At 41.0% G+C, this 23,586-nt stretch overlaps 1 protein-coding gene across 1 annotated transcript in view; it reads right to left on the reverse strand.

Annotated features, from left to right (window-relative positions):
- The window catches only part of LOC137587503 (partitioning defective 3 homolog), a 295,372-nt gene that overhangs the window by 116,445 nt on the left and 155,341 nt on the right, over positions 1-23,586 (reverse strand). The window contains exons 13-15 of the mRNA XM_068303945.1: positions 18,394-18,582; positions 17,787-17,957; positions 7,853-8,000 (exon numbers count right to left, since the gene is read on the reverse strand). Coding sequence (XP_068160046.1) covers positions 7,853-8,000; positions 17,787-17,957; positions 18,394-18,582 — 508 coding nt within the window. The remainder of the gene's footprint in view (positions 1-7,852; positions 8,001-17,786; positions 17,958-18,393; positions 18,583-23,586) is intronic.

Genomic DNA, 23,586 nt, shown 5'->3' on the forward strand with positions numbered 1-23,586 from the left:
CAAGAGGCCACCTGGCTGCATCCATCCAAATGGATCAGAGCTTCACTCGCCTCTTTCTCTGTCTCTGACCAAACGTTCCCCGTTAAAACATTGAGCTGTAAGGTGAGAGGTCACACTAATAGCCCCACTCCATCTTCTTTCCCCTACACAATTTCCTCAATCTCTGTCCATCTCACACTGACACACTTTCCTTTCCTCTATCTTTTCTCTTCCTTCAGTGACACTTTGGCCTATTGATTCAACTGAAGGAAAGGTCATTAGATGATCTGCACTGTCGCCGTTATTCAGCTCATACATGGATTCTAAGTAAGTAAGTCTTCTTTCGGCTTTTCCCTTCAGCGGTCGCCACAGCGAATCGGTTGCCTTCATCTAACCCTGTCTTCTGCATCCTCTTCTCTCACACCAACTACCTTCATGTCCTCTTTCACTAAATCTATAAACCTCCTCTTTGGTCTTCCTCTAGACCTCCTGCCTGGCAGTTCAAAACTCAGCATCCTTCTACCAATATATTCACTATCTCTCCTCTGGACATGTCCAAACCATCTCAGTCTGGCCTCTCTGACGTTATCTCCAGAACCTCTAACATGTGCTGTCCCTCTGATGTACTCATTCCTGATCCTATCCTTCCTGGTCACTCCCAGAGAGAACCTCAGCATCTTCATCTCTGCTACCTCCAGCTCTGCCTCCTATCTTTTCCTCAGTGACACTGTCTCTAGACCAAACAACATCTCTGGTCTAACCACAGTTTTGTACACCTTTCCTTTCATTTTAGCTGAAACTCTTCTATCACACATCACACCTGACACTTTTCTCCACCCGTTCCATCCTGCCTGGACACGCTTCTTCACCTCTTTTCCACACTCTCCATTGCTCTGGACAGTTGACCCTAAGTACTTCAAATCCTCCACCTTCTTGATCTCTTCTCCCTGTAACCTCACTCTTCCACTTGGGTCCCTCTCATTCACACACATGTACTCTGTCTTACTGCAGCTAACCTTCATTCCTCTCCTTTCCAGGACAAACCTCCACCTCTGTAGTTTCTCCTCCACCTGTTCCCTGCTCTCACTGCAGATCACAATGTCATCTGCAAACATCATAGTCCATGGAGATTCCTGTCTAACCTCATCTGTCAGCCTGTCCATCACCATAGCAACAAGAAGGGGCTCAGAGCTGATCCCTGATGCAGTCCCACCTCCACCTTGAACTCCTCTGTCACACCTACAGCACACCTCACCACTGTCTTACAGTCCTCATACATGTCCTGCACCGCTCTAACATACTTCTCTGCACTCCAGACTTCCTCATACAATACCAATACAATTCTAAGTAAGTACAGCAAGTAAGTAAATAAGTAAATACATAAATAAATAGCAGGACACTGGTTGCAGTTTGGCTGATTTTCACCAGATTCAAACACAGCAGGTCATGCAATAATTTAATATGTGTCGTTCGGTGGTCTGGTGTAAAAAAAATAAAAAAATAAAAAAAACTCACTATGAACTGCAAACTGACTCTATGTTGCAGACCTAATAAAAATATGACATCTCATCATGTCAAACATGTTGATCAATTTCCAAAGTGAAGAAAGAGGATACCATCATTAACATTATGTCATGCTCTCACACTAAGTTGTTATAAAAGAAATAACCATTTTAAAATAAGTTTAATATTGAAAATATGTACCGGTAAATAAAATAATAAATTCTATGGTCACATGTCACAACTCAAACATGCCACAAAGGAGTTAAGAAGTGAGTCATAGTTTGGTTGTTTGGACCACAAAAGGCTGAAGCTCAATCAAACTTCTCTAAATAGACAAATGTATCAGGGCTCACTCAAAAACAGAGCTAGCATGAAGACGTGCTAGTAACACAGTCTGCAATGATTGGTTCTCAATGCACCTGATGAGTGTATTTAGTTGACTGGTTTGATTAATTTACTTCCTTGTGCAGCAACACAAAACTCTCGGTTCATATGTTGATGTTCAGAATGGGAATAACGATAACTTACAGAGACATACGGACTCAATCAGTAATTCCCATGGGCTCAGGAACAACCTTGGCAGAAACCAGTCATACTCAATTTTTCCTGTGTGTCCTGAGCGCAAACGTGTTGACAACAAGGTCCTTGTGACTACATATTGACAAAAGTGACTATAGATGCAATATCCTTGGAAAATGGATCTGATGACAGCTTTATGTGAAAAAAAAGAACTGTAATGATGTATGGAAGTCAACTGTGCAGCCAAGTGAGTGTCACTACTGGCAAAAACAATCTTCAACACGCCATGAAACCAACCTACACTAACCGCCGCTCTGGCATACACCACTATGATGACATTATATCCTGTTCCAGAGGTCAACTACTGAGCGGTGTTGAAGGAAGAGCTGCCCTCCCTTACAATCCTGTTATTCAGCTTAAAAAGACCATTTCAGAATATCGTTTCAGACAGTCTTTTCATACAAACACAAAATACACCAGGCTACAAGCAAATATTAGTCCAACTTCTATCACTATGAGAACGTAGTAGGAAAAATCAAGAAGAGAAAAACAGAATCAACTGGTAGTTGTGGTTTCTGAGGGAGGAGGTCAATAATACATGGTAGGTGGCTGATAGATGGTGTCTAAATCCTCCTCCTCTGTTCAAAGACGGTTTCTCCAGTTTGACAAACATGACTTCTGTCTTTCTTCTCGTTATCAAGACTCAGTCAGAACTGAAGACGCCTCTTGGATGAAAGGCAACATTTTTTGCTTTTCTTGATTAACCTCGGCCTGAATGACTGAGAACCTACCTTTAGATGAATGTTATTTCTTACTTTTTCTCAAATATCAATATTACTCATGCAAACATAGATATTCTCATATGAGCTAAAGATTCATTCATTCATCGTCTACCACTTCATCCGCTGTGTCGGGTTGTGGGGAGCTGGAGCCTATCCCAACTGACTGAGGGCGTGAGGCGGGGGGGGGGACTCTGGGCGCGACACCAGTGCACCACGGTGAGCTAAAGAGGACACTGGTAAAACCTATAATGTAACTATGTGTGGTAACCTGAGTCCATCGACCAATAAGAATGAAGAGGGTAGAAAATGGTAAAAAAAACTAAGCATGTATTAAGTCTCCATACATACACACACACACGCACACTCACACACACTTCGAGTTAAATGGGCTTCATCAGGTAAGACAAATTAAAATAACTGTGGTGAAAAACAAAACAAAACTGTGCTTTCTGTGTGTGTGTGTGCATTAAAATTTATCTTCAAAATTTTGCATATTTGTTTATCAAGAGGAGTGTTTCAAAAGCTGAAATTGGATATGCTAAATGTACGTAGCATAAGACCTCTTTAAGGTCAAATGGCCTCTGTGAATAAGCAGAGAAAAGCACAGGAAAAGGGAATGATCCAAGTAAACACCATTTATGTGTCATTTTCTCACTGAGCCATGCAGCTCTTTCCAGAAGTCTGAATACCAAATTAAGGCGGGTCACTCTGCCTCATCTCCTACACTGACGGCTGAGCATACAGAGAAGATGAGTCTGCGGACTGCAAAATGTCGGAAGTGACTCCGAGTCAAGTCCTGAGAAGATTGCCCCACTTAAACGCCATTAAGGAAGTCTAGGTGTCCACAGATGAATGTGTTCATGTTAGTCTGTGTGCATGTTTGTGTGGTGTTGTGCGTTCAACCTTTTAATAGGTAAATGTTCTCATAATGATGGGAAAATTGTCAAAAATGACAGAACTCTATTGTTCCACGCTACTTACAGTGACAAATTTTGGATTTGACACAATGTACACTTACAGTATTTGGCACCTTTGCCTGCACTGCACTCAGTACATCCTGCAAACACCTACGTTCCTTTGTGACATCAGCATGAGTGTGTCTGCCTGGTTCCCACCTCCACACCTGACCTTATCCCTCCCTCCTACCGGTGCCAGTCATACATGTGTTATTTGCCAAACAGTGGCAGAAAGCACATACAAGACTGGCACAGAAAGATCCCCGGGCCTCAATTTTCACCCCAGCACGTTGACGCCACATCCAGCAGCATTTTTCAATTAGATAGAGCGGAAAGTGAAGCTGGGTGTGATGCTAATGGAATTTACATCAAACCCCAGGCTGTTGCTGCCACACTGAGCACACACAGGAAATTTCATTAACTTCCATTTTTCTTTCTCTTTAGTTTATTTTTTATTCTTTTTCCAACCTCTGCCAAAGAGGATGTGTTTTCACCATCTGACTGCACAAAAATTGCTGGAATGATGGTTATGGCACCTGGTGTGATGGTTCAGCATGTGGACCAGAAGAATCCATAACCTTGTGAAGTGGATCTGGATAAAGATCAGTTAAGGAATGTGGGGGGGATTTTTGGTTTGTTTGCAGTTTTTTAGACTTAAAAGATAAACTGTGAGACTATTTTATAAGTTACGCTCACTAAATTCCAAAAAGTGGCAGGAAGGATGGGGCATTTACCAAGGAAGAACTTAACTAATTTTGGGAGTGTCCAGAGGCAAATTTAATCATTTTAATTTTTGTCTAGTCTTGAAAGATAAAACTTTTGCAACATTTTATTATCATATATATATATATTTTTATTGGGAATAATTAATTATAAGACTCATGGATTAAGATTTGATTTCATTAAACAGAGGGTATGAATGCAAGTGACTTTGTAGTTTGATTTTCTTTCCTTCTTTGAATGACAAATCACGTTTGCTAAATCTCTTGTCCAAACAAAATGGTCGTGATGGAAGGCTGGTAGGAGAGGAAAACCAAAACTGTCATGTCAAAAGCCACTCATTTAATTTGAACAAGAAGTCAGGCAGAACATACTGTAACTTCTCCACCTGCTCGCAATGGATTCATTCTCATGATGGTCATGATGCTTGGTGGATGATGATTGCAAGCTAAAATTGACAATATCACAGTTTAGCACAGTTTACTGAGGCAAACAGGGACTGGGATTATCTCTGACTATTGATTAGCTGAATGTTGCTGCACACACAGAAAAGAGATTTGAACGACAGCCCAAAAGACCACAAGGAAGATAAAGGCACTTTGCCATAACAATCAATATGATGGCACTGTGCTAGCCTAATACGAGCTATCTCCTGCATCATTTTGTGCTTTTAGTGCTATCCAACAGCCCTCCTATAATTCTGTCAATTGCTCCTTTAACCATCAAGCATGAAGACCTGTTCCTTGTGGGTTTTTTTTTTTTTTTGAAGGAAAGGCAGAGAACTACCTGTGACTGCTGGGAGAAGATGAGATGTTCCAGTTTATGATCAATACCTGGCTGAGGTGAGATAAGGCATCCCTAAGACAAGGCAGCTATTTGTTGAAAATAGCAACAAGAACAATAACAGGTTTCAGAAATAGTTTTCTACAATTTAATCGTATTGACTTGCTGCCATCTGCAATAACTCACAATCAAAGTCAGACCTTAAATCTCAAGCAGAAAAAAAACCACCCCACTCTATACACCCCCATGCCGTGTTCGACTTATTGCAGCACAGGTAACATAATGGAGCATAAGAGAGGGACTGATTGGTTTAGGGAGTTCCTTCACTGACTAAGACATAAAATGCCTCAAGAGTTCTGTCAGTAATCACTATTTGGTCAGTGGAAAAATGTATGACTCACATCAGTGGAAACGGTACATAACACGATTGAGACTGTGTCTGCGACTGTCCGTCTTTGCGTGAGTGCATGCATGACTCAAACTTCAAATGTCTGGCCATCATGACTCAGTAATTTAGCAAGACGAGATATACCCCCACTTCAAGCTGTCCGTCAAGCTCCGTCGCCCATGCGTTCCCTGACCTTGTTGAGCTGATCTCAGCATCTGTCCTCTAACCACAACTGTCACATTTCACATAGCAGTCAATCTGTCTCAATCGTCGTCCATCTGACAAAAAAATAATAATAAAAATATGGGAGAGTCAAAATGTGTGCAATTGTTGTCCAAGTAGCCTGCATGATCAGTTTGGATCATTTGTAAATGAAAAGAAATTTAAAAAAAAGATGATCCACATGTCAGATGAACAACATGAATACTGATGCTGTTTGCTTTCACACTCAATTTCCTGACATTTGAACAAGGTCAACCAGACGTTTGAGGAAAAGTCATTGCCACGGGCTCCAGCCAGAAGAGGGAGGACAGGGACACAGTGTTTTCCTCTTCCATTTTTTCTTCGAATTTAACGTCGGCACTTTAATTAATTTCTATGAACAAATCAAAACACACTTTCTGCTCAACTGATGATTTAAGAGGAGGAAAAGAGAATCAGATATGCAGTTAATGCAGAAGATATAATTTTACCCATCATCGCGAGCTGACGAATCCCTGCGCCAGCTACTGCGGCACTTTACCTCAGGAGTATGTGACTACATCAGAAATGTAAAAAACAGAATTGTGTCAGTTTAATAATGATGATGACCTGTCACACAACCATTCACGGGCGCAGGTTAATGAGGGCACGACTCGGAGACAGCCTCCAGACACAGAAAGAAGGAATTGACATTTTCATGCCAAGCGAAAAGCCAAGTCAAAGATCTGAGCTTCTGACACTGTAGCAAGCTTTGCCTGTGATAATTTGCTGCTTTAGCACCCACACAACCCCCCCCCCCCAACCTTAAACTTTTCCACTTGTCTCATTTGACTCCACCTCCACAGAATGAGACAACTGATGGAGCATCCTTGATGTTTCAGCTGCAAGAAACTTTTCCATCAGTGCACCCACAGTTGCTGCCTGTGATCATAGCAGCATTCTGAACAGCCTGCATCGGGGAAAACCCAGTGGAATAAACAAGCCCAACTAAAAGGGGAACCCAAAACAATTTGAGAACATTTGATTTTAGATGGAACAGAAAGATAAAATGCAAGTGCAAAAAATGAGAATGGGCAAGAGAGACAGGAGGGGAAGACGTTTCCGGGGCAAGCAACATTGATTCGCTGCCTTAACCATCAAATGCCTTTGACACAGGCTGTGATCTTCTATGATCAGTGGCAGAGTGGCACCACTCTGCGGGAGATGGTGGGCAGGGAACATGATTGAAGGGAGAATGAATGGGAGAAGGGCATAAAAGGAGAGCATGTAGATCACTGGTAGATTATGAATTCACTCCATCAGAGCAGAGGAGAATAGAGAGGGGATATAGTGGGAGTTGAAGAGGACGTGATAAATGATTCCAGGTTGGAGTTGGAGAAATGGGAAATGAGACAACAAGATGAGTGCATAAAAACCTACAATGTGTAAAGAGAAAACAGGTTGTACACCTCCCAACCCCCCCCCCCCTACACTGATGCAATCACCATCAGCTTCTGTCTGTATGAATATGGTAAAGGATGGTTGATGGAGAGATGACAGAAGCAACTGGCTAAAAATTAAATTGCCAATTCTAATACACCCGAATAGACAAGATCTTACACACTGATGTCAACTGGGGAGAATGGAAATTGACCTGTGTGAAGGCAGGCAGGAATGGAGTGAAGGCAAGGAGGATTGGGGATGACGTTAATCCCTAAGAGGATTGAATAGTGAAATGGTGTACCTTGGGATGCAGAGCAATGAGGGGGGATGAAGCTTTGGAGGTGATGGGGGGAGCTAGCAAAAACACTTCAAAGAGGTCTGGGTGGATATTAAAATCAATGAAGGAATGTCAGTTTACAGACAGCCCCAGTTCAAGGGAAAAATATATTCAATGAGCAAGAAGATGACGGGTCAACCACACTTCCTATCAATGTGTGTGTGTGTGTGTAAAGAAAACAACTTGTCAATTCCTTTTCTCTAAAATAAGCAGATACAATGGTGCTGAGAGGGACAGTGAGAGATGCTCGCTGATAACTCACCAATGCGTCCCATTACATTTGGCAGTGGTGTAGAGACTTTGTCTAAGCCTTCACTGGTTTCATACAGGGAGTTGGAAATCCGTCGCTCATGGTTATCCAGTGGAGAGTTCACAGGATGTCGTACACTTGAAAGTCTGCCCGGGAACTCCTATAAGGGACCAGAATACAGGACAATATTATATTCTGGACAATATAATATTCAGTAAAATACCGCTGTTATCATTTTCACTGTACATGTTTGAAGAAACGCTGCCATTCAAAAACATCTGTTTCTTTGAGCTTGTGTAATTATCCTACTTTTACCACTATTACCAATTATTTTCTACACTAATATGAATAAACGTTATTTCGCATTTAGTAATACACATTTGTTGACATAATCAATCATAAATATGTGTTGGCATGTTGAAAATAAAAGAACAAATTACCTTGGAAGTCAATTTTTCAATCAGTAAATGCAAACTTGATGTATTCTTATCAGGGAGGATATCTGTTGTTTGTGGATCATTTTATCAAATTGTATATGCCATATAAACAGGATGCTATCACATTCATTCACAAGAACTGGGTCTGAATCACATCCCTCCAATGCGGTTCCATCAAATACTCCAGGAACATGGAGCTGGGGCTTCAACACCCATCTCAGCTTACTTTGGTATGTTCTGGCTCAGCAATGTGAAACGGCTCCTGTAATATTAGGAGGTGCATAAAGCTCCCCAGATTTCCAATAGGCCGATTGGGAGCTGTCTCTTACAATAAACCCCAGTAAATGGACCAGTGACATTTGGAATGCAATCGATATTCTATATTGCTGGGTATTAAGCCCACCGTTCGCTTAGCGGATCTGTCAATCTTCTCAGGGGGACACGGTTAGTGGTTAGTTAGTCTTTGGGTCTGGGACCACTGGGTCCAGGTACTCGATTCCCAACGGCCAAATGTCTTTGCAATGTGGAATTTTAGAAACAACTGAGCAACACGGCAAAAGTCAGGAAGTTCAGAGAAGGAAAATATCATAACCACGTGCAGAGAGTTAGAGAATAAAGCTTGGGCCTTGACCTTATTTCCCACAATGCTCCATAGCTGGGCAGCCACAGGAATGCACTGAACTCCCTGTACAACACCTATTACAAATAGCTCCCTCACAGCTAGAATAGTCTTGCACAGTTCAACTCAGTACCTCAAGGATGCTTTAAACCAGGAGGGCCTGGCAAATATTGATGTCTCACAACACACTGCTGGCTCTGAGCCAAAGAAAGGGAAGCAAAAGATCAGACAGAAACTGTAGCAGGAAGACAGGTGTAGAAGGAGGAGGAAGGATGCAAAACTGTTGGTGGTGGGATGCTTGAGTAAACAAATGAAAGGTATATTAAAAAAAATATATATATATATAACTGTGGGACCCTGCAAAATGTTGGTGCAGCAAAGTAAGCTTCTCATGGGAGCAGTGTCCCCTGGGACACGCATACTAGGGTAGAGGGACTTATCAGCTGTTTAATATAAATGAGACCTTTAATGAGGTTGAGAGCGCGGGACTTTATCAGAACAGAGTGTTGATAAGAGTGGATTGCAAGGAGGGAAAGACGTGGTATGTGTGTGTGAGTGTGAAATGTGGGGCCGGGTCAACCCAATTACAATCAGAGCCAAGGCCACTTCAGCCTTATAATAAAAAGCATGTCCCTGGATGATTCAGACTCAATAAGGCTCAAATTGTTGGAATGAAGATTTATTTTACTCGCTCTTCTCTTTTTTTTTTTTTGCTCAACCCCTTGCACTTTTTAATCTATTTCCGATCTGGAGATTTGTCATTTGTCACAAGCTAAAAAGAAATAAGCTGGAGCATTTTAGGTAAGTGGTGAGAATTTATGATGACAGCGTGAAACAGAAACCATCTGAGAACCAAATGATATAAAAATCAAACAAAGTGAGGAATAGATACCAAAATATTTATTTGAGTCTCCTTCTGTGCATGCTAAAGTTTAAGCACACAATGTAGCTTCTGTACTACAGCATGACATTTTGCAAAATATAGACCCATGTCAACCAGTATGTGGCATTGAAATAGTGAATAAATATTTGTATATATATAAAATATAGGAAATATAGCCTGATGTTCCCAAGCAGAAAATGGAAACCTAGCATGGCAGTCAATTTTCATAACTGCCTATAAGTAGAAGAATATCATAGACACACAATAAAAAATCTCCAAGGGACAAATGTACCCAAACTAGAGCAACAACACCCAGCTTAATTAGCTTATATGGCCAAAAAATACTTCATAGTCTTGAGAATTTACTTTTTTTTTTACCCCAATTCTCACAACCTCACCACATGTTCAATCTGTCTTAATCTAGTCATTTTCAGAGTGGATTATCTTGTTGACTAAAGGAGAGGGCAAGGTGCTGTGACTTACCCTGAGCTCAGTCAGCATTGTCTCTGCCTCATCTCCATGACTCAGGACTTGTCTTTTGTGTTGGTACGTTCAAAGTGATGCAATTTCTTTTCTGTGTGTGATTGAAAGCTCTGTGTATGTGTGTGCATGTGTGTGTGCGTGTGTGCGCAAGCACAGATCTAAAGACACATGAACGGTTATTTGTGTTTATGGACTCTAATCCATATGCTAGTGTGTTTTAGCCTGTGTATCAACACCTGCTTACCGTTCATCACTGATGGCAATCAGAGAAGAACTGTATTGACAGGACCGATCTAAACATGTCAACTACATCTAATAATGTCTGGTCCTTTGCAATTTCTTGGAATTATCACCTGCTCTCAAGTTTTAGCCACAGCCCTAATCCAGCCAACCGCCACCATAACACCATAATTTTAAACCTTAAATTAAAACATCCATATCTCTCTACTAGGACCCTACTTTCATTAGTTTCTTACATCCACCTAGAGCCCCGTCTAATGCCTTTCCTTCTCCAGGTGGATGCACAGGTGCTTTTGGAGACTTTCTCAATTCCGCAAAAACATCACAGAGATGGGAAATGAACACCATGAAATGGCATGTGAATAATTTCAGTTCAGTATTACTCGTTTGTTGTTCTAATTTAAGGCAGTGTAACCACTGGATTTGGTGCGTCTGAACTCACCATTTGTTTCTGGTTGTAATCTGACAGTCTCTTGTTGTCATTAGCTGGGTGCAAGCTCAAGGAAATGGTTTCATGTACAGCTCACCAGCAAGGACCTTGTGCACTGCGCTGCTAAATCAAAGACATTTGTGTGGTATCTGTAGTCACATACACCTGTACACGTTGCCTAACACTTGAATTTTCCAACATTAAAGCACATACTCCACCTCCGCAGTCTTTTACCATGGCCAAGCAGCCCACTCAACCACCAGATTCAATATATTATTTTCTCAATTGGTCGTATTGAGTTTCCCCTGTCGCTCCTAAATGAGTTAGTTCGATGAGAGCCAGCTGGGAATGAAGGCCCAGCAACACCAGAATTGCATTTCTGCTGCTCTTTGATGTACTTTCCTCAATTTAGTCATTGCTTCATTGTAAACTACATTTCCCAGATTGCATTGCTCTGTGCCCTTGTGCTCTATTCATAAATCACCGCTATTTGGTATGACAACAGGGCAGCAAAAGTCCAGATATGTCATGATCTAACTAGACTTAATCACTCCATATTAAGTTGGCAGGGGTGGGGTTGACACAGAATCTGCTCTCTTTCTTGTGGGTTGGCTTCTCAATGTTTTAAGACCTTTCTCAGCTCAATACTAATAAAACCATAATTCACTAGGCCAGGGTTCTGATTGATAGTTCTCTCAAGGCTCTATCGATCAGCCCTCTCCCATCCAAGTGAGCATCTTTTGTTAGGGCCAGCCACTTCCTTCCCTCTTGTCTCTTTGCATAAACATTTCCTTGGTGACTAACAGCAGTGCTTGGAAAATGGATTGCAAACAGGGCAATTGCCATGCAAAGTCTCTAATGTTTAGATCTTTCTCCAGTAACCCCCGGTGCTTCTCATCAATTATAAAATGTGTTTCAGCTAGCCTATTACCTGCTCATGTTCTCAATGGTCTCTAGCTAACTGTCATTATAAAGAAAATGAAGACAGATAAAATCCATCCTGGGATGCCATCATACAGCAGATCATTTGTCATCACATAATCTACCTCTAACAACAAAAATAAATACAGTGGTTCATTCCATAACAGAGCTGGATAATATGTCAAAGTGTCAGGTCGTTGGGTTTTAATGTCCGTGGGCCTGGGAAACGGTGGTTTAGGCACATGACACAGGAAGGTCTGACCATTTTTGAGGTAGACTGAAAAACAGTCCTATAATAATGAAGACGAGAAAAGGATGAGACTTTTGGAAATCCACATCTAACGAGAGACAAAACGGCAATTAAAATAGATCCAAAGCATCTGGGCTCCATATAATCTGTCTCCAGAGAAAGACAAAATCAAGGAATCCCCATATAATCAAGCGGATAAAATCAAGCAGATACAATCTTTGCTGCGGAAAAGAGGAGTGGTTTTTCACCAGTACAATTTTCTAGTCCACAAATCAACACTGGTCATTGATGCAATCTTAGACTAACATTAAAGATACTACCTCAAACAAAGAGGTGAGGCACACGCACAAGGACTGATGGACTGCATGCAAAAATGCAGGAACGAACACATTCAGGGATACAAAATTAGAATGTTTCAAATGTGTTTATGTTTATAATGTTTAAAGATATTTATAATTTATATAAATGTGTAGATTTTTTATCTTAATGCACTCTTGGCAGATCAATGTGCTGAGACAAACACATCATAGAAATTAGATGTATCTGAAGAACTCAAGTGACAGCATGGCTGTCTTTAGTTTGTCTTTAAGTTACACTGAGGACTAAATGGAGGACCACTATAATGAAAAAACGCTGTGAAGTTAAAGTCAATATGCAGACATGTAGAATGAACAAAGAATGCCAATGGCAAACAAACAGTTATGACACAGATATGGAGAGAAGGATCTCGGAAGAAGGTTTTTTCTATTTCAATGCAGAGCTTCATTGGCATGTTGCCACAGCAGTGTCAAGAACAACAACAACAACAAAAGCACGACGCATCCAGTCGTTCGAAAACAGTCGATGTCTGCTGGAGACCTGCTTCATAAATAACATCACAAATGCATGGAGGGGTGTATGGATACGTCTTGTGAGGAATTTCAAATCAGAGAAATGAAGCCAGACACGCGTCTGCTCATCATCTATCTGTTCTCTGATGGCGGTGTCATAAATTTCTTGGTAGTGTCATGTGCTGTTGGAAGCGACAGAGACAAACATCACTACTGAGTGAAAGTTCATAAACAGGCTGGGTTAAGATCTGACATTAAATCCATCTTTATTTATTGGCATGATATAACATTAATCATACATGTGTAGCTATCTTAGTGTTCTAATTATACTCCATCTATTGTCTAGGACGAGGACGATTTTTTTCTGGCTTTATGAGGGTCACTTAGTCCTTTTCAACAGGAGACGAGATGGATGATTAATTGGGAATCAAAAGATAGATCGTATTAAAATTTAATTCAATGATAAATTACTAATCAATTAGATTTGTAGAATATGGTTCTGTGACAAGGTTGACTGATTCTCCTGTTGTTCTCCAGTCTGTCTCACCTCAGTAGAACACAAATCCTTATACATTAAATTATAATTTCCCCTTCAAGAGGAATATTTTCAACTTGGAAGAAAACTACTGTTTCATCCCATATAAAAATATGCACAATTCTGCCTTTATCAAAAACGGAGTCAATCTAACACCGGCTTTCACTTAATTTAAGATCTGTGTTTGATCGTCATAGCTTGAGGATACGTTTATGATCTTAAGCATGGGGGATGACGAATATTCTAGATGTGTGGCCTAAAAATACTCTGGAGAAGACTTTCCATTTATTTAATTCCTTAAACATATACAACAGTATTTTATTAGAACTCAAATATAGAAGGAAGAAATTATACATCTGGGGCAGCAATGTAATTACAATACTTGGAACAAATTGACAGTGACCAATCATATGACACTATCTGAGGCAGAATGGTACTTTTTCCAAAAAAAACCCAATCTGTTGAATCAGATCAGAGGCAAATATTCTGCTACAGAATGCAAATATGTGTGTGTGTGCGTGCGTGCGTGCGTGCATGTGTGTGTGTGTGTGTGCTTGCATGTGTGCGTGTGCAAGAATACCTAGCTATTTTGTGTGATTGAAAACGTATTAAAATAAATTGAAATAGAAATAGTTACAAAGATCTAAAGAAATATATTTTGATATTACTGAAGAACACCTCTCATTTTTTATAACTCAGATCTTGTAGTTTTTGTATTACTGCTACTTGAATCATACCATTGCTTTCATTCCATCTTTTATGTGTATTTTCATTTTGCAAAAACTTGCTAGTGAAAAAGCAAAAAAATTAAAGAATCTATAAAAATTTTGCAGGAACACTTTTACATTTAGTCTGGACGTGTGTTGCTGTATTCTTAACTGTTGCAATGCAAAAAAAAAAAAGAAAAATTTGCAAATAAGGCAGGAATTAAAAGAAGAGTCAAGAAATAACATGAGACAAAAACATCTCATTTCTTTGCGAAGACTAACCTTTATCTACATCTTTCCCTCATGTTTGATTCATTGTTTTTTTTCCCTTTCCAGGTTGATCAAATCATTGTCATCCTGATGCAGTCCTCTCTTCTATGACTGGGTAATTCATAAATTAACTCCGAATGAATAATTTCAGAACTGTCTTGCATTTATTTGTTCTTTTTATCATTCAGCTGCTGTTTCGCATTGACCCTGTTAGGAGTCTTCTTTAGACTCATGGGTAGGAGAACTGAAGCTCTTTGTAGTTTGAATCAGGTTCACAGACCTTCCAGACTCACTCATGTTACACTGAAAGTAGCCCGCATACCTTAAAGAATTGTGTTTTATTTTTTAGTCTTGTCGTAACTCAATTCAAAAGTTATCCGTCCCAATTTCCTTAACAACAGCATAAATAGACCAGGCATCAAGCCTCACATGGACTTAACCAAAGACCATCAGCAGCCTGGACCAGCCTATTGAAACTGGTTTCTTTCATCGAAAGGTTCTATGAGGATGGATGACACCCATGTGGGCTTCTGAGAGACCTCAGACTACACGGAAACGTTTTTTTGTTCGAGATTCAAGAGATGTGTTAAAGGCTGCCATCTTGCTGGTACATTTCATATTACATCGCTAACTCTGAGACAAGTGTTTGTGGCCCTGACCAAACTGGTTTTAAGTACCAAGAGATATTACACTAACATCTTTTAACAGGGTTGATCATATGTTAGCACACAGGCAATCAGGCAATGATGAAATCAGTGCAATTTTCATGGTGTGTGGTGACCTCGATATGCTTTACCCAACTAAGTCCCCCTCTGATGCATTAGGCTGTGCTGCCCGGCTCCTCTCTGTTGTAGACAGTGATGGATCTGATTCATTTCAATGGTGGCCTCCAGTGCTCTCTCCCATTCGGCTGGGTGACAGTAGCAAACTGGCCCTGCCTTGGTGCACATCAGCCTGGCCAACACAGCAGAGCAGCGAAAAGGGATGTGGTTGTAGCTGCCGGGGGCCTGTGCCGACATTTAACTTCTGCTTTTCTTATTTGAATTTTGCAACTGACCTTAAATTCTACATTTACAATCCTATCTTCTGTCTGCCCTTAGTATATTAAAATCCCCTCCAGTGGTTTTATGGCACCTTTTCATACCGCTAAGCTTGCTGAACTACAACAGCTACAGCCGGCCATGATTGCCTGTAATAAGTGCTTAATGGATGGAATATAAAATGCACTATTGCTTCTCCTTCTCCTTTGAGTCACACAACCTGCTCTTGAACGTCAGTGTGTTGTTTCATAGTAACATGATGTTAACATAAAAGAAAATTTTAGTTCAATATTTTAAACTCCATCCTGCAAGAACGATTAAGAAGATGCTGTTTAACAGCTGATTGCTGTTTCTGTTTGTGACCTTAACTGTCTGTTCATTGTCAGTCTGTCTACCTGTCTATTTACTTGTGAGGGATTAAAGAGGACAGGGAAGAGATGAGCTCACTGAACCTTGGGGCTGGGCTTTCCCTGAAGGGACATGTGTCCTCTTCCCTACTTTGGATGGGGTGGTGAAAAAGGAATGGGGGAAAAAAAAGATGTAAAGAGTAATTAAAATTGTATGTGGAATACTGGTAGGGCAAATTAGTAAGCCAATAAAATACAGTTGTGTTTTATTATGTCAGGATTAAATAGATTTTATAGCTGTGAAATGCAGCAACCTTATCTTTCATGACAATGTCAAGGCAAACACTCAAGATACACATATGGCAGCAGAAGGCAATCCAACATCAAGAGTTTGGTATTTCACACAACAACAATAGTTATGTTCAACTATTTCATCAGATGTTTTGAACCCATCATAATTGGTCACGTTAGCATATCAAAATCGTGGTTTTGTTTAAACTCGTGACAAGGCAGCATGTTTTTCATGTAGCGCAGTTCTTTATCTCAGACTGGTGACAAGGGAAAGCAGTGTTCATGGAATAAAAGGGCTTCAATGATAGATGATGAGAGTTAATCAAAAAGAATTGCAAGATGAACAATTTACAAGATGACGCCTTTTAAAGTTGTAAAGAGGAACGTTTTACATTTCAAACTAATCAGATTTCTCATTTTGCCCGGTGGTCCTGCTTTAGATAAATAGCTTTTACCCTCTTTCAGTGCACTGTGTGTACTTAATTCTGACACAAAAGAAAAGGAAAAAAGATCAAAAAGCACTTTACAGCATCTGTGAGGAAATAAAGCTTGTTGAATTTTAAACTCAATTGTAACGAAACAAAAACAAAGAAAACAGAAGGAAAACAAGCGCAGAGGGTGTCATGGTGATAATGTGTGGTGAAAACACAAAGAGATGAATGATAAGAGGTAGCAGTAAGGGTGAAGGGCAGAGAGGAGGACTGGGGCTCAGCGTGGCACTCCAAACTGACACACAGCCACCAGACACAACGCCCAATTAGAGTCAGCGCAACACTAATCAAACCTGATCTACAACCTCTGGCAGCAGAGTGGGTGCATTTGTATGTGTGTGTGTGTATGTGTGTGTGTGTGTGAGTGTGTGCGCTGCAGTATTCACACATAAATCCACAACACTGAAATACAGTCACGCCCTTTTAAATCCATGCAAATCATCGCATTCATATTTGTTTTTACTCCAGCAGGTGAGAAAACCCAGTTTATCTTAAAGAAAGGCGGGTTTAGATGAGTTCACTATTGCAGTGGTCGTTTCAAGAAGTTAAAGAAGCCTCGCTTTCAATCTTCTTGACTGCTGCCCGACGACAAATATCCACCTAACTGCAGTATGTTCTGTTATCTACAGTGTTATTTCGTAGGCCTGTCAATCATAAGTCGGTGAAGTGCTTCTCGCCTATCACATCAAGGCCTGACGTTGGCAAAGAAAAACGCAGAGAATGAAGGGGGAGGGGGGGTTGGATGAGATGGTATCGCCCATTTCACACAGGAAATGGAACCGTTAGAAGATTTGCATGGCGTTGCGCTCGCTTCATAAAGGTTCCTCCTTTGGCTATCTCAATGCAACAAAAAAAACCAACGGCGAAAAGATTAGGGTCAGTGGCAAGGTAGAGGAAAAGCATCTCATTTATCATTCTGAACAGCTGAAATGTATCTCTCCTTCTTCTTCATTCAATATCCTTCCACTTATCCACAGACCTGAGCCTTATATTTTATGCATGTACACATGGGTGAAGTGTCACAGTCCCGTCTTGGAGTCATGCAGCTTGTGATTAGAATACTAATAACGATATGTGAGTAAAGTGGTAAACAAACAGAGACTCATTAAATTCTCGTGATGCCAATTAGTTCAGAGCCCTACATTGTGACTCCCCGCTGACTCTTATGTTACCTCATCGTTTTTAGGCACCAGACGGGCCACGATCAGCTGAATCATCCCTCGCTTGTTGCCCTCGACTGACATAGATTGGCGTAGCATTTCCATGGCATCCTGGTTGGTCATCCCATGTAATGACTCTCCATTAACTGCAATGAGTTGGTCATTGACACGTAGACGTCCATCCTGCAGACAAAACAGCATCAGAGGAAAGTTGGGTAAGACCAAAAAATACTAACAATCCTTTCTGATTATTGTCATTCACTGAAAAACAAACATCCGTGAGGTCCAGATGCTTCTCATGAGGAATTTCAGGGGACCAAATGCATCCTTTCATCCAAAAAAAATCACAAATGATGATATTTTGGCAAGATCATATTTTTGTTTGCTGTCAATTTTCTCTCGACCATATTTTAATGATGATATAATTCTCTGGCTTCAAACTGAAAGGGACAAACTTTTCCAAACCAATTGAATCGACAAAGGAACTGTGTAGAATTATAAATGATAATAAAGATCATTTTTGATAAAATAAAAACACCAGAACATACCACTACAATGACAAGGAACTCAATGGTCTGCTGCATGCGGGCCTATAGGTGGATTGTTAAGTGTTACTTGCCTTGCTAGCAGCACCTCCATTTATAATGGATTTCACAAAAATTCCCAAGTCTGTGTGGTTCTCCTTGGAACGGTTACCCTTGACACTGACCCCCAGGCCTGCTGAGCCCGAGTCATTCAAGGGTATCTCAAAGGTCTTGAACTCTTGTGTGAGGTCAGAGGTTAACACCATGTCATCTTCCTCAGGCTGCTGTGGGATTGAAAAGACATCGAGAATTATTTTCGTGAGTTGAAAAAAGGTTAGAGTATTCATGATATGCTAAAAACCTCATGAAAAAAAGTGTCAAAATGAGCAGAAATTCTGCTCTGGATGTTTCAGGCAGATGACTACAGAACAGTACCATTGTTTCATCCAAACGGCTGTATGTAGCATCTAACTTTGACTTTGAAAGGACATAGCTAACTGCAAGTATGCGGATGATGAGTGACAAAAAAATCACAAGCAGGCAGGAGAAAGATGATGGGGCAGGGGAAGAAAGTGAATGGCTGGCAAGCAGATCTCAGAGCTGTCATCGTCAATTGGCTGTGCCATCTAGTCAAGTGCTGCTAATTCCTGTCGATCGGCGTGTGCGTGGTATAGGAACAGAAAGGACACGAGAGAACTTTGAAAATGCCAGGTAGCAATTTGGCACTCAAAAAGACACCCCTTTTGAAAGATAATTGTGACACGTTAAGAACCCAGCCCTTCTTCCTTATGTGTTTCATGGGCATTTTGATGAAAATTATCATGGTAGCATTTGATTCGGGGGCTGCAGATCTCCATACACACTACACGAAATAACAGTTCATTTCATCTGCCAAATAGGTGCAGGAGGGCTATTGCTCTGCGTCTGACACACAGCATTGTTAATTCAGCTGGAAAATAGTCCATCGAAAACCAATCTAGTTTCTTTTCAGGTGGTTTCCACTGGTTATGAACAAAGAACATCTAAAAACTAACAAAGATAAAGTATTTGTGTATTGTATTTCTTTCAAAGGCTTCTCTTTCTTGGTCTGAGAGAAAGAATACGATGTGTGGACCAGCAACTCTATAAACTTTTTTTTTTTCTTATGTCAATTGCAAGAAAACCATGTAAGTAATGGAAAATGTTCAGAGATAATTTACGTTTGGTCATTCGGTGACTGTTTCAACAATCTCCAAGATTTTGGAGTAAAGAGTGCTGAAACAAAAGGCTTTAAATTTAGTCAACACCTAAACATGGCTCCTACATCTCAAAGCGGATATAAAATGTTTTCCACACAAACACAGACACTGCGACTCCATTATTGACCACTGACCAGCTGAAAATGAGTTCTTAGAAATTATATAACTTGCTCAATGGCACTTCAGAAGCAGTTGTTAGAGACATTACAGCTTCCTGTTCCGTTTCCACACTCATACTTGAACAGAGCAGCTGATGACTGCCTGATGAGCTCGCTCCACAGGAAGGTTGTGAACAGTGGTGTTGAGCTGTGATTGGCCAGACGGTATCATGGGTGCGTAGTTATTACCATGGCAGCTAAATTCAGATAAGCAAATACCGTTGGAGAGAGCAATCAACTCCAAACAGCCAACCCAACACCTTTTTTAAATAGACTCACATGAACACACACACTCACGCACTAGCGCACACACAGTGACACACAGCGGATATGGATGGCAGCCAGGTGTACGTCCTTCACAGCTGGTCAGGTAAAGAGTGAAGGAGAGGAAATAAGGGAAAGATTCAGAGTAAGGTGTTTTGTTTTGTTTTTCTCTTTTGAGCCTGACGAGTTATTAGGATGCAGTGGTGCGTTCAGGTGGAGGCTCTTTTCAACACCCTCTGACTGAGCCCCTATTCTCCAGACAGCCGTCGGATCTGCCCCCCTTTTTTCTCTCTCTTGTCTTTTTCCTTGTGCTTTCAAACTGCCAGTACACCTGTCTATACAACTTTCCAACTGGACTTGGTTCGTGACTGGACCAATCGTAAATTCATAAGTGGGCAGCATTTCAGCACCTCCGGTTCTATTATAGATATCACTATCACTTGTCAGGAACTGAGCCATTACTTCCCCTTTTGACAGCTGAATTATACTGATAGGGGACAGAAAAATATTAAAAACCAAACGTTTCCCAAAACAGGGGTAGATATAATCCATCAACAGCGATTGATGTCTCACACCAGGGCTTCAAAAGACATACGCTCTGGATTTGTATAAGTTCTGACAGCTGATATCCGGACGCTTTATTCCAGTAGTGCCTTGTGATTAGTTGGTTTTGAAAGCACACCCACCACAGCACTGCAGAAAGACCCTGAACCTTAGTCGATGACAAGCCTTGAGTGTCATCAGCAGGGTTATTCTTTGTCTTCAATTTAAATGATATTAAAAAGTACAATAAAGTAAAAGTGGCAGTGAGTTTTTTTGGGGGGTTTTTTTCCCATGGACAAGGCTTCAAGAGCAGCAGTTGGAAATCATAATAGGTTGATTGAAAAAATGTATGTTGGATTGACCCTCGCTCTGTGTGTGTGGGTGTGTGTGTGTGTGTGTGTGTGTGTGTGTGTGTGTGTGTGTGTGTGTGTGTGTGTTATCGCGTGTGCGTGTGTTCCAAAATGATGACAGAATAACCACCCACTCAGAGCTATGTTCCTGGAATAGCGGTCTGAGGAAGAGAATGAGAGAGCAGTGTAACATTTTCATCAGACAGGAACAAGCGCCGTGAGCCAAGAATGAGTTTGTGAAGCTGCTCGACAGAACTCGTTGCCCCGATCAGCTCAGACGGAGGCGAATTAACTGCATCCGAACAAAGAGAAGAGGGAAAGTCAGCACATTGTTTCAAGCTCAGCCCCCTGTGAATGCACTTGGGACAGACGGCGCAAATGTACTGACAACAAATGAACTCCTGTAGAGGAAGTGAAAAAGCACCATGTTTAAACCGTCCACGGAAAAGCGAAAAACAGGATGTCTGGTTATCGGCAGAAACCCAAAAAAGAAACCTTCTGCTGCACCGATGTCTGGTTTGTATGTTCACGGTGACGACCCATGATGTCTTAAAGTTAGAAATTACAGTACCTCCATTTTTAGAACATTTCTATGAAGTGATGTCTTCATATGACAACCATTTTCAAAACATACTCACTGTGTGAAAGCTCATTCCCGTAATTGTTGGCCTTGAGTGTTCTTGCTCACATATGTGGGCAGTTATTAGCATTCATAACACCTCTCTCACCAAACACTTGTGGAGATCAGCTGTTACACACCAACAGGTTTTCAACAGTTGTTCTCAAACAAGTGCAGATTTGGAATTGTGGTCATTGTAAAGATTTGCATGATAATGTATGTTTTGATTAAAAACCAGTCTTGGCAGTGTGTAGTTGAATGTTGCAGTGCATGTTGGGAGTCACAGCAAATACATAGCTGTAGTGCAATCCGTACAGATGTTACATGCAGCGGTTGTAATATTATTATCAAGAAAGGAGCACCTCATTCAGGTCATCACGAAAAAACGATGTTGTTTTCTTTTTTTCTTCCAGATACAGCAGTGTAGTCGGAGCCCATTATGTGATGAAGGCCTCTATGAATTAACCCTGTGACAGGGTTGTGCCCATTCATTATGGTCTATTGTCTTAGCAGCGGGCAGCCATAGAGGCAGCAATTCAGCAGAGACACAGGCAGGTGAACAGACGAGGGCAGAGACAGGAAGTGTTGCTCATCAGTCAGGCAACGGAGGAGCGCCTTCTACATGCCTTTTGGTTTCATTTCTACCTCGCTTAACTCATCACATGCTAATAAGAAAGGTGTGTGGGATGTGTGTAAAATGTGTTTTGGGGGGAAATATTAAAACAGAAGACATAACAGTAAAGAGGAAAGAGAGAGAGACAGAGAGAATTAGAGAGTGCAAATGAATAACAATTACTTCTATTTGCACATAATTCTGAGTTCTCTGCACATCACTGCCTAAAACAATTAACACTGCAGGAAACTTCTTTTCCATACTTGGCTCAATCTGGCAACATAAAGGTCATTGGAAATGAATTTAAAAGGGCTAAAAGAAATCAGCCATGGGTGTAATTGCCAAAATGGTGCACACGTGATAAGTATCGTAACACAAAAATTTCTTTCGGCGATGTTCCTCCTCCCGACATTTTCCGACAAAAAGGGTGGAAATATTAAATAGCTTAAGCTTGTAATCAGATCCAGGCTTTTTGGAGTACAATGAGGGGTTGAGAGGTGTTACAAAGTAAAAGAGGGCATGAAGTGCAATGTCTTAGTGAGGTATATTATATGTTTGTCAGGCTGCAGCGCTTTAGGGTTGTTTTTTTTTCCAAATGAGAAACCTCATTTACCTCTTTAGCAGAACACGGTCTGTTTCTGCAGAAGCATCTGAGGCCAGATCAATCTACATCACTGCAAATCCATTAGCTACTGGCTATCAATACGCTACCACAAACAGACCGGCTGACCTGACACTAGATGTTTCCTTGGCTGATTTAGGAAGTGATTAACTCTAATCAAATCACAAATAAAACATAAGGTGACTGTCTAAGTGTACTTGGCAGCCAGCAACGTTTGCAAAAACCTTTTCAGGACCAAAGAACAGCCTCACATCTTGAAAGAGACGACACTCAATCTCTGCTGTGTCCAACTGCAGAGACACACTTAAACCCTTTATGCGTTCTGGAAACAGATGCTGAATCCCCTTTGGGAGAGTGACTGTGTCGCCATAAGTGGCCTTTAAATACCTTGTTTATCGGCATTGTACAATACTGCAGCGCACCTGCCTGTTCGCCGCACTGACAGCGAGCGTAATTATGCGAACAGCTGCTGAAAAGTGGTAAACGAAAACAGGTGGCATCGATGATACACGCGCGGAAAATCGTTAACTAGGCTGGCATTGTCTTCCATCGTGATTGGCAGCATTAGGTTTAATTATGTTTCTGAACTCTGCACTTTATAGGAGCTAAATTAATGAAATAGGAACAACTTGTGCGCATTGTTGAAGCAGGACGGGTGAATGCAAAACAAAAGAAAAAGGGAGACAGGGAAAGGAAGAGGATGAAAGAAGAAGTCCAAAAGGAGTGTTGTTAAAATTTCTGGAGGGTGAATACATTTCATCGACAGCCTTTGTAATGTTTCAGACATTTTTAGGCATCGAGTGCAAAAAAAAAAAAGTGACCTCTAAAATGCTTCCGTACGGCTCAGTTCAGTCAGAGGTGCTGTCTGTGATTTCTGGTTG

Source organism: Antennarius striatus, chromosome 20 (genome assembly GCF_040054535.1).
Source record: "Antennarius striatus isolate MH-2024 chromosome 20, ASM4005453v1, whole genome shotgun sequence".
Taxonomy (NCBI): Eukaryota; Metazoa; Chordata; class Actinopteri; order Lophiiformes; family Antennariidae; genus Antennarius; species Antennarius striatus.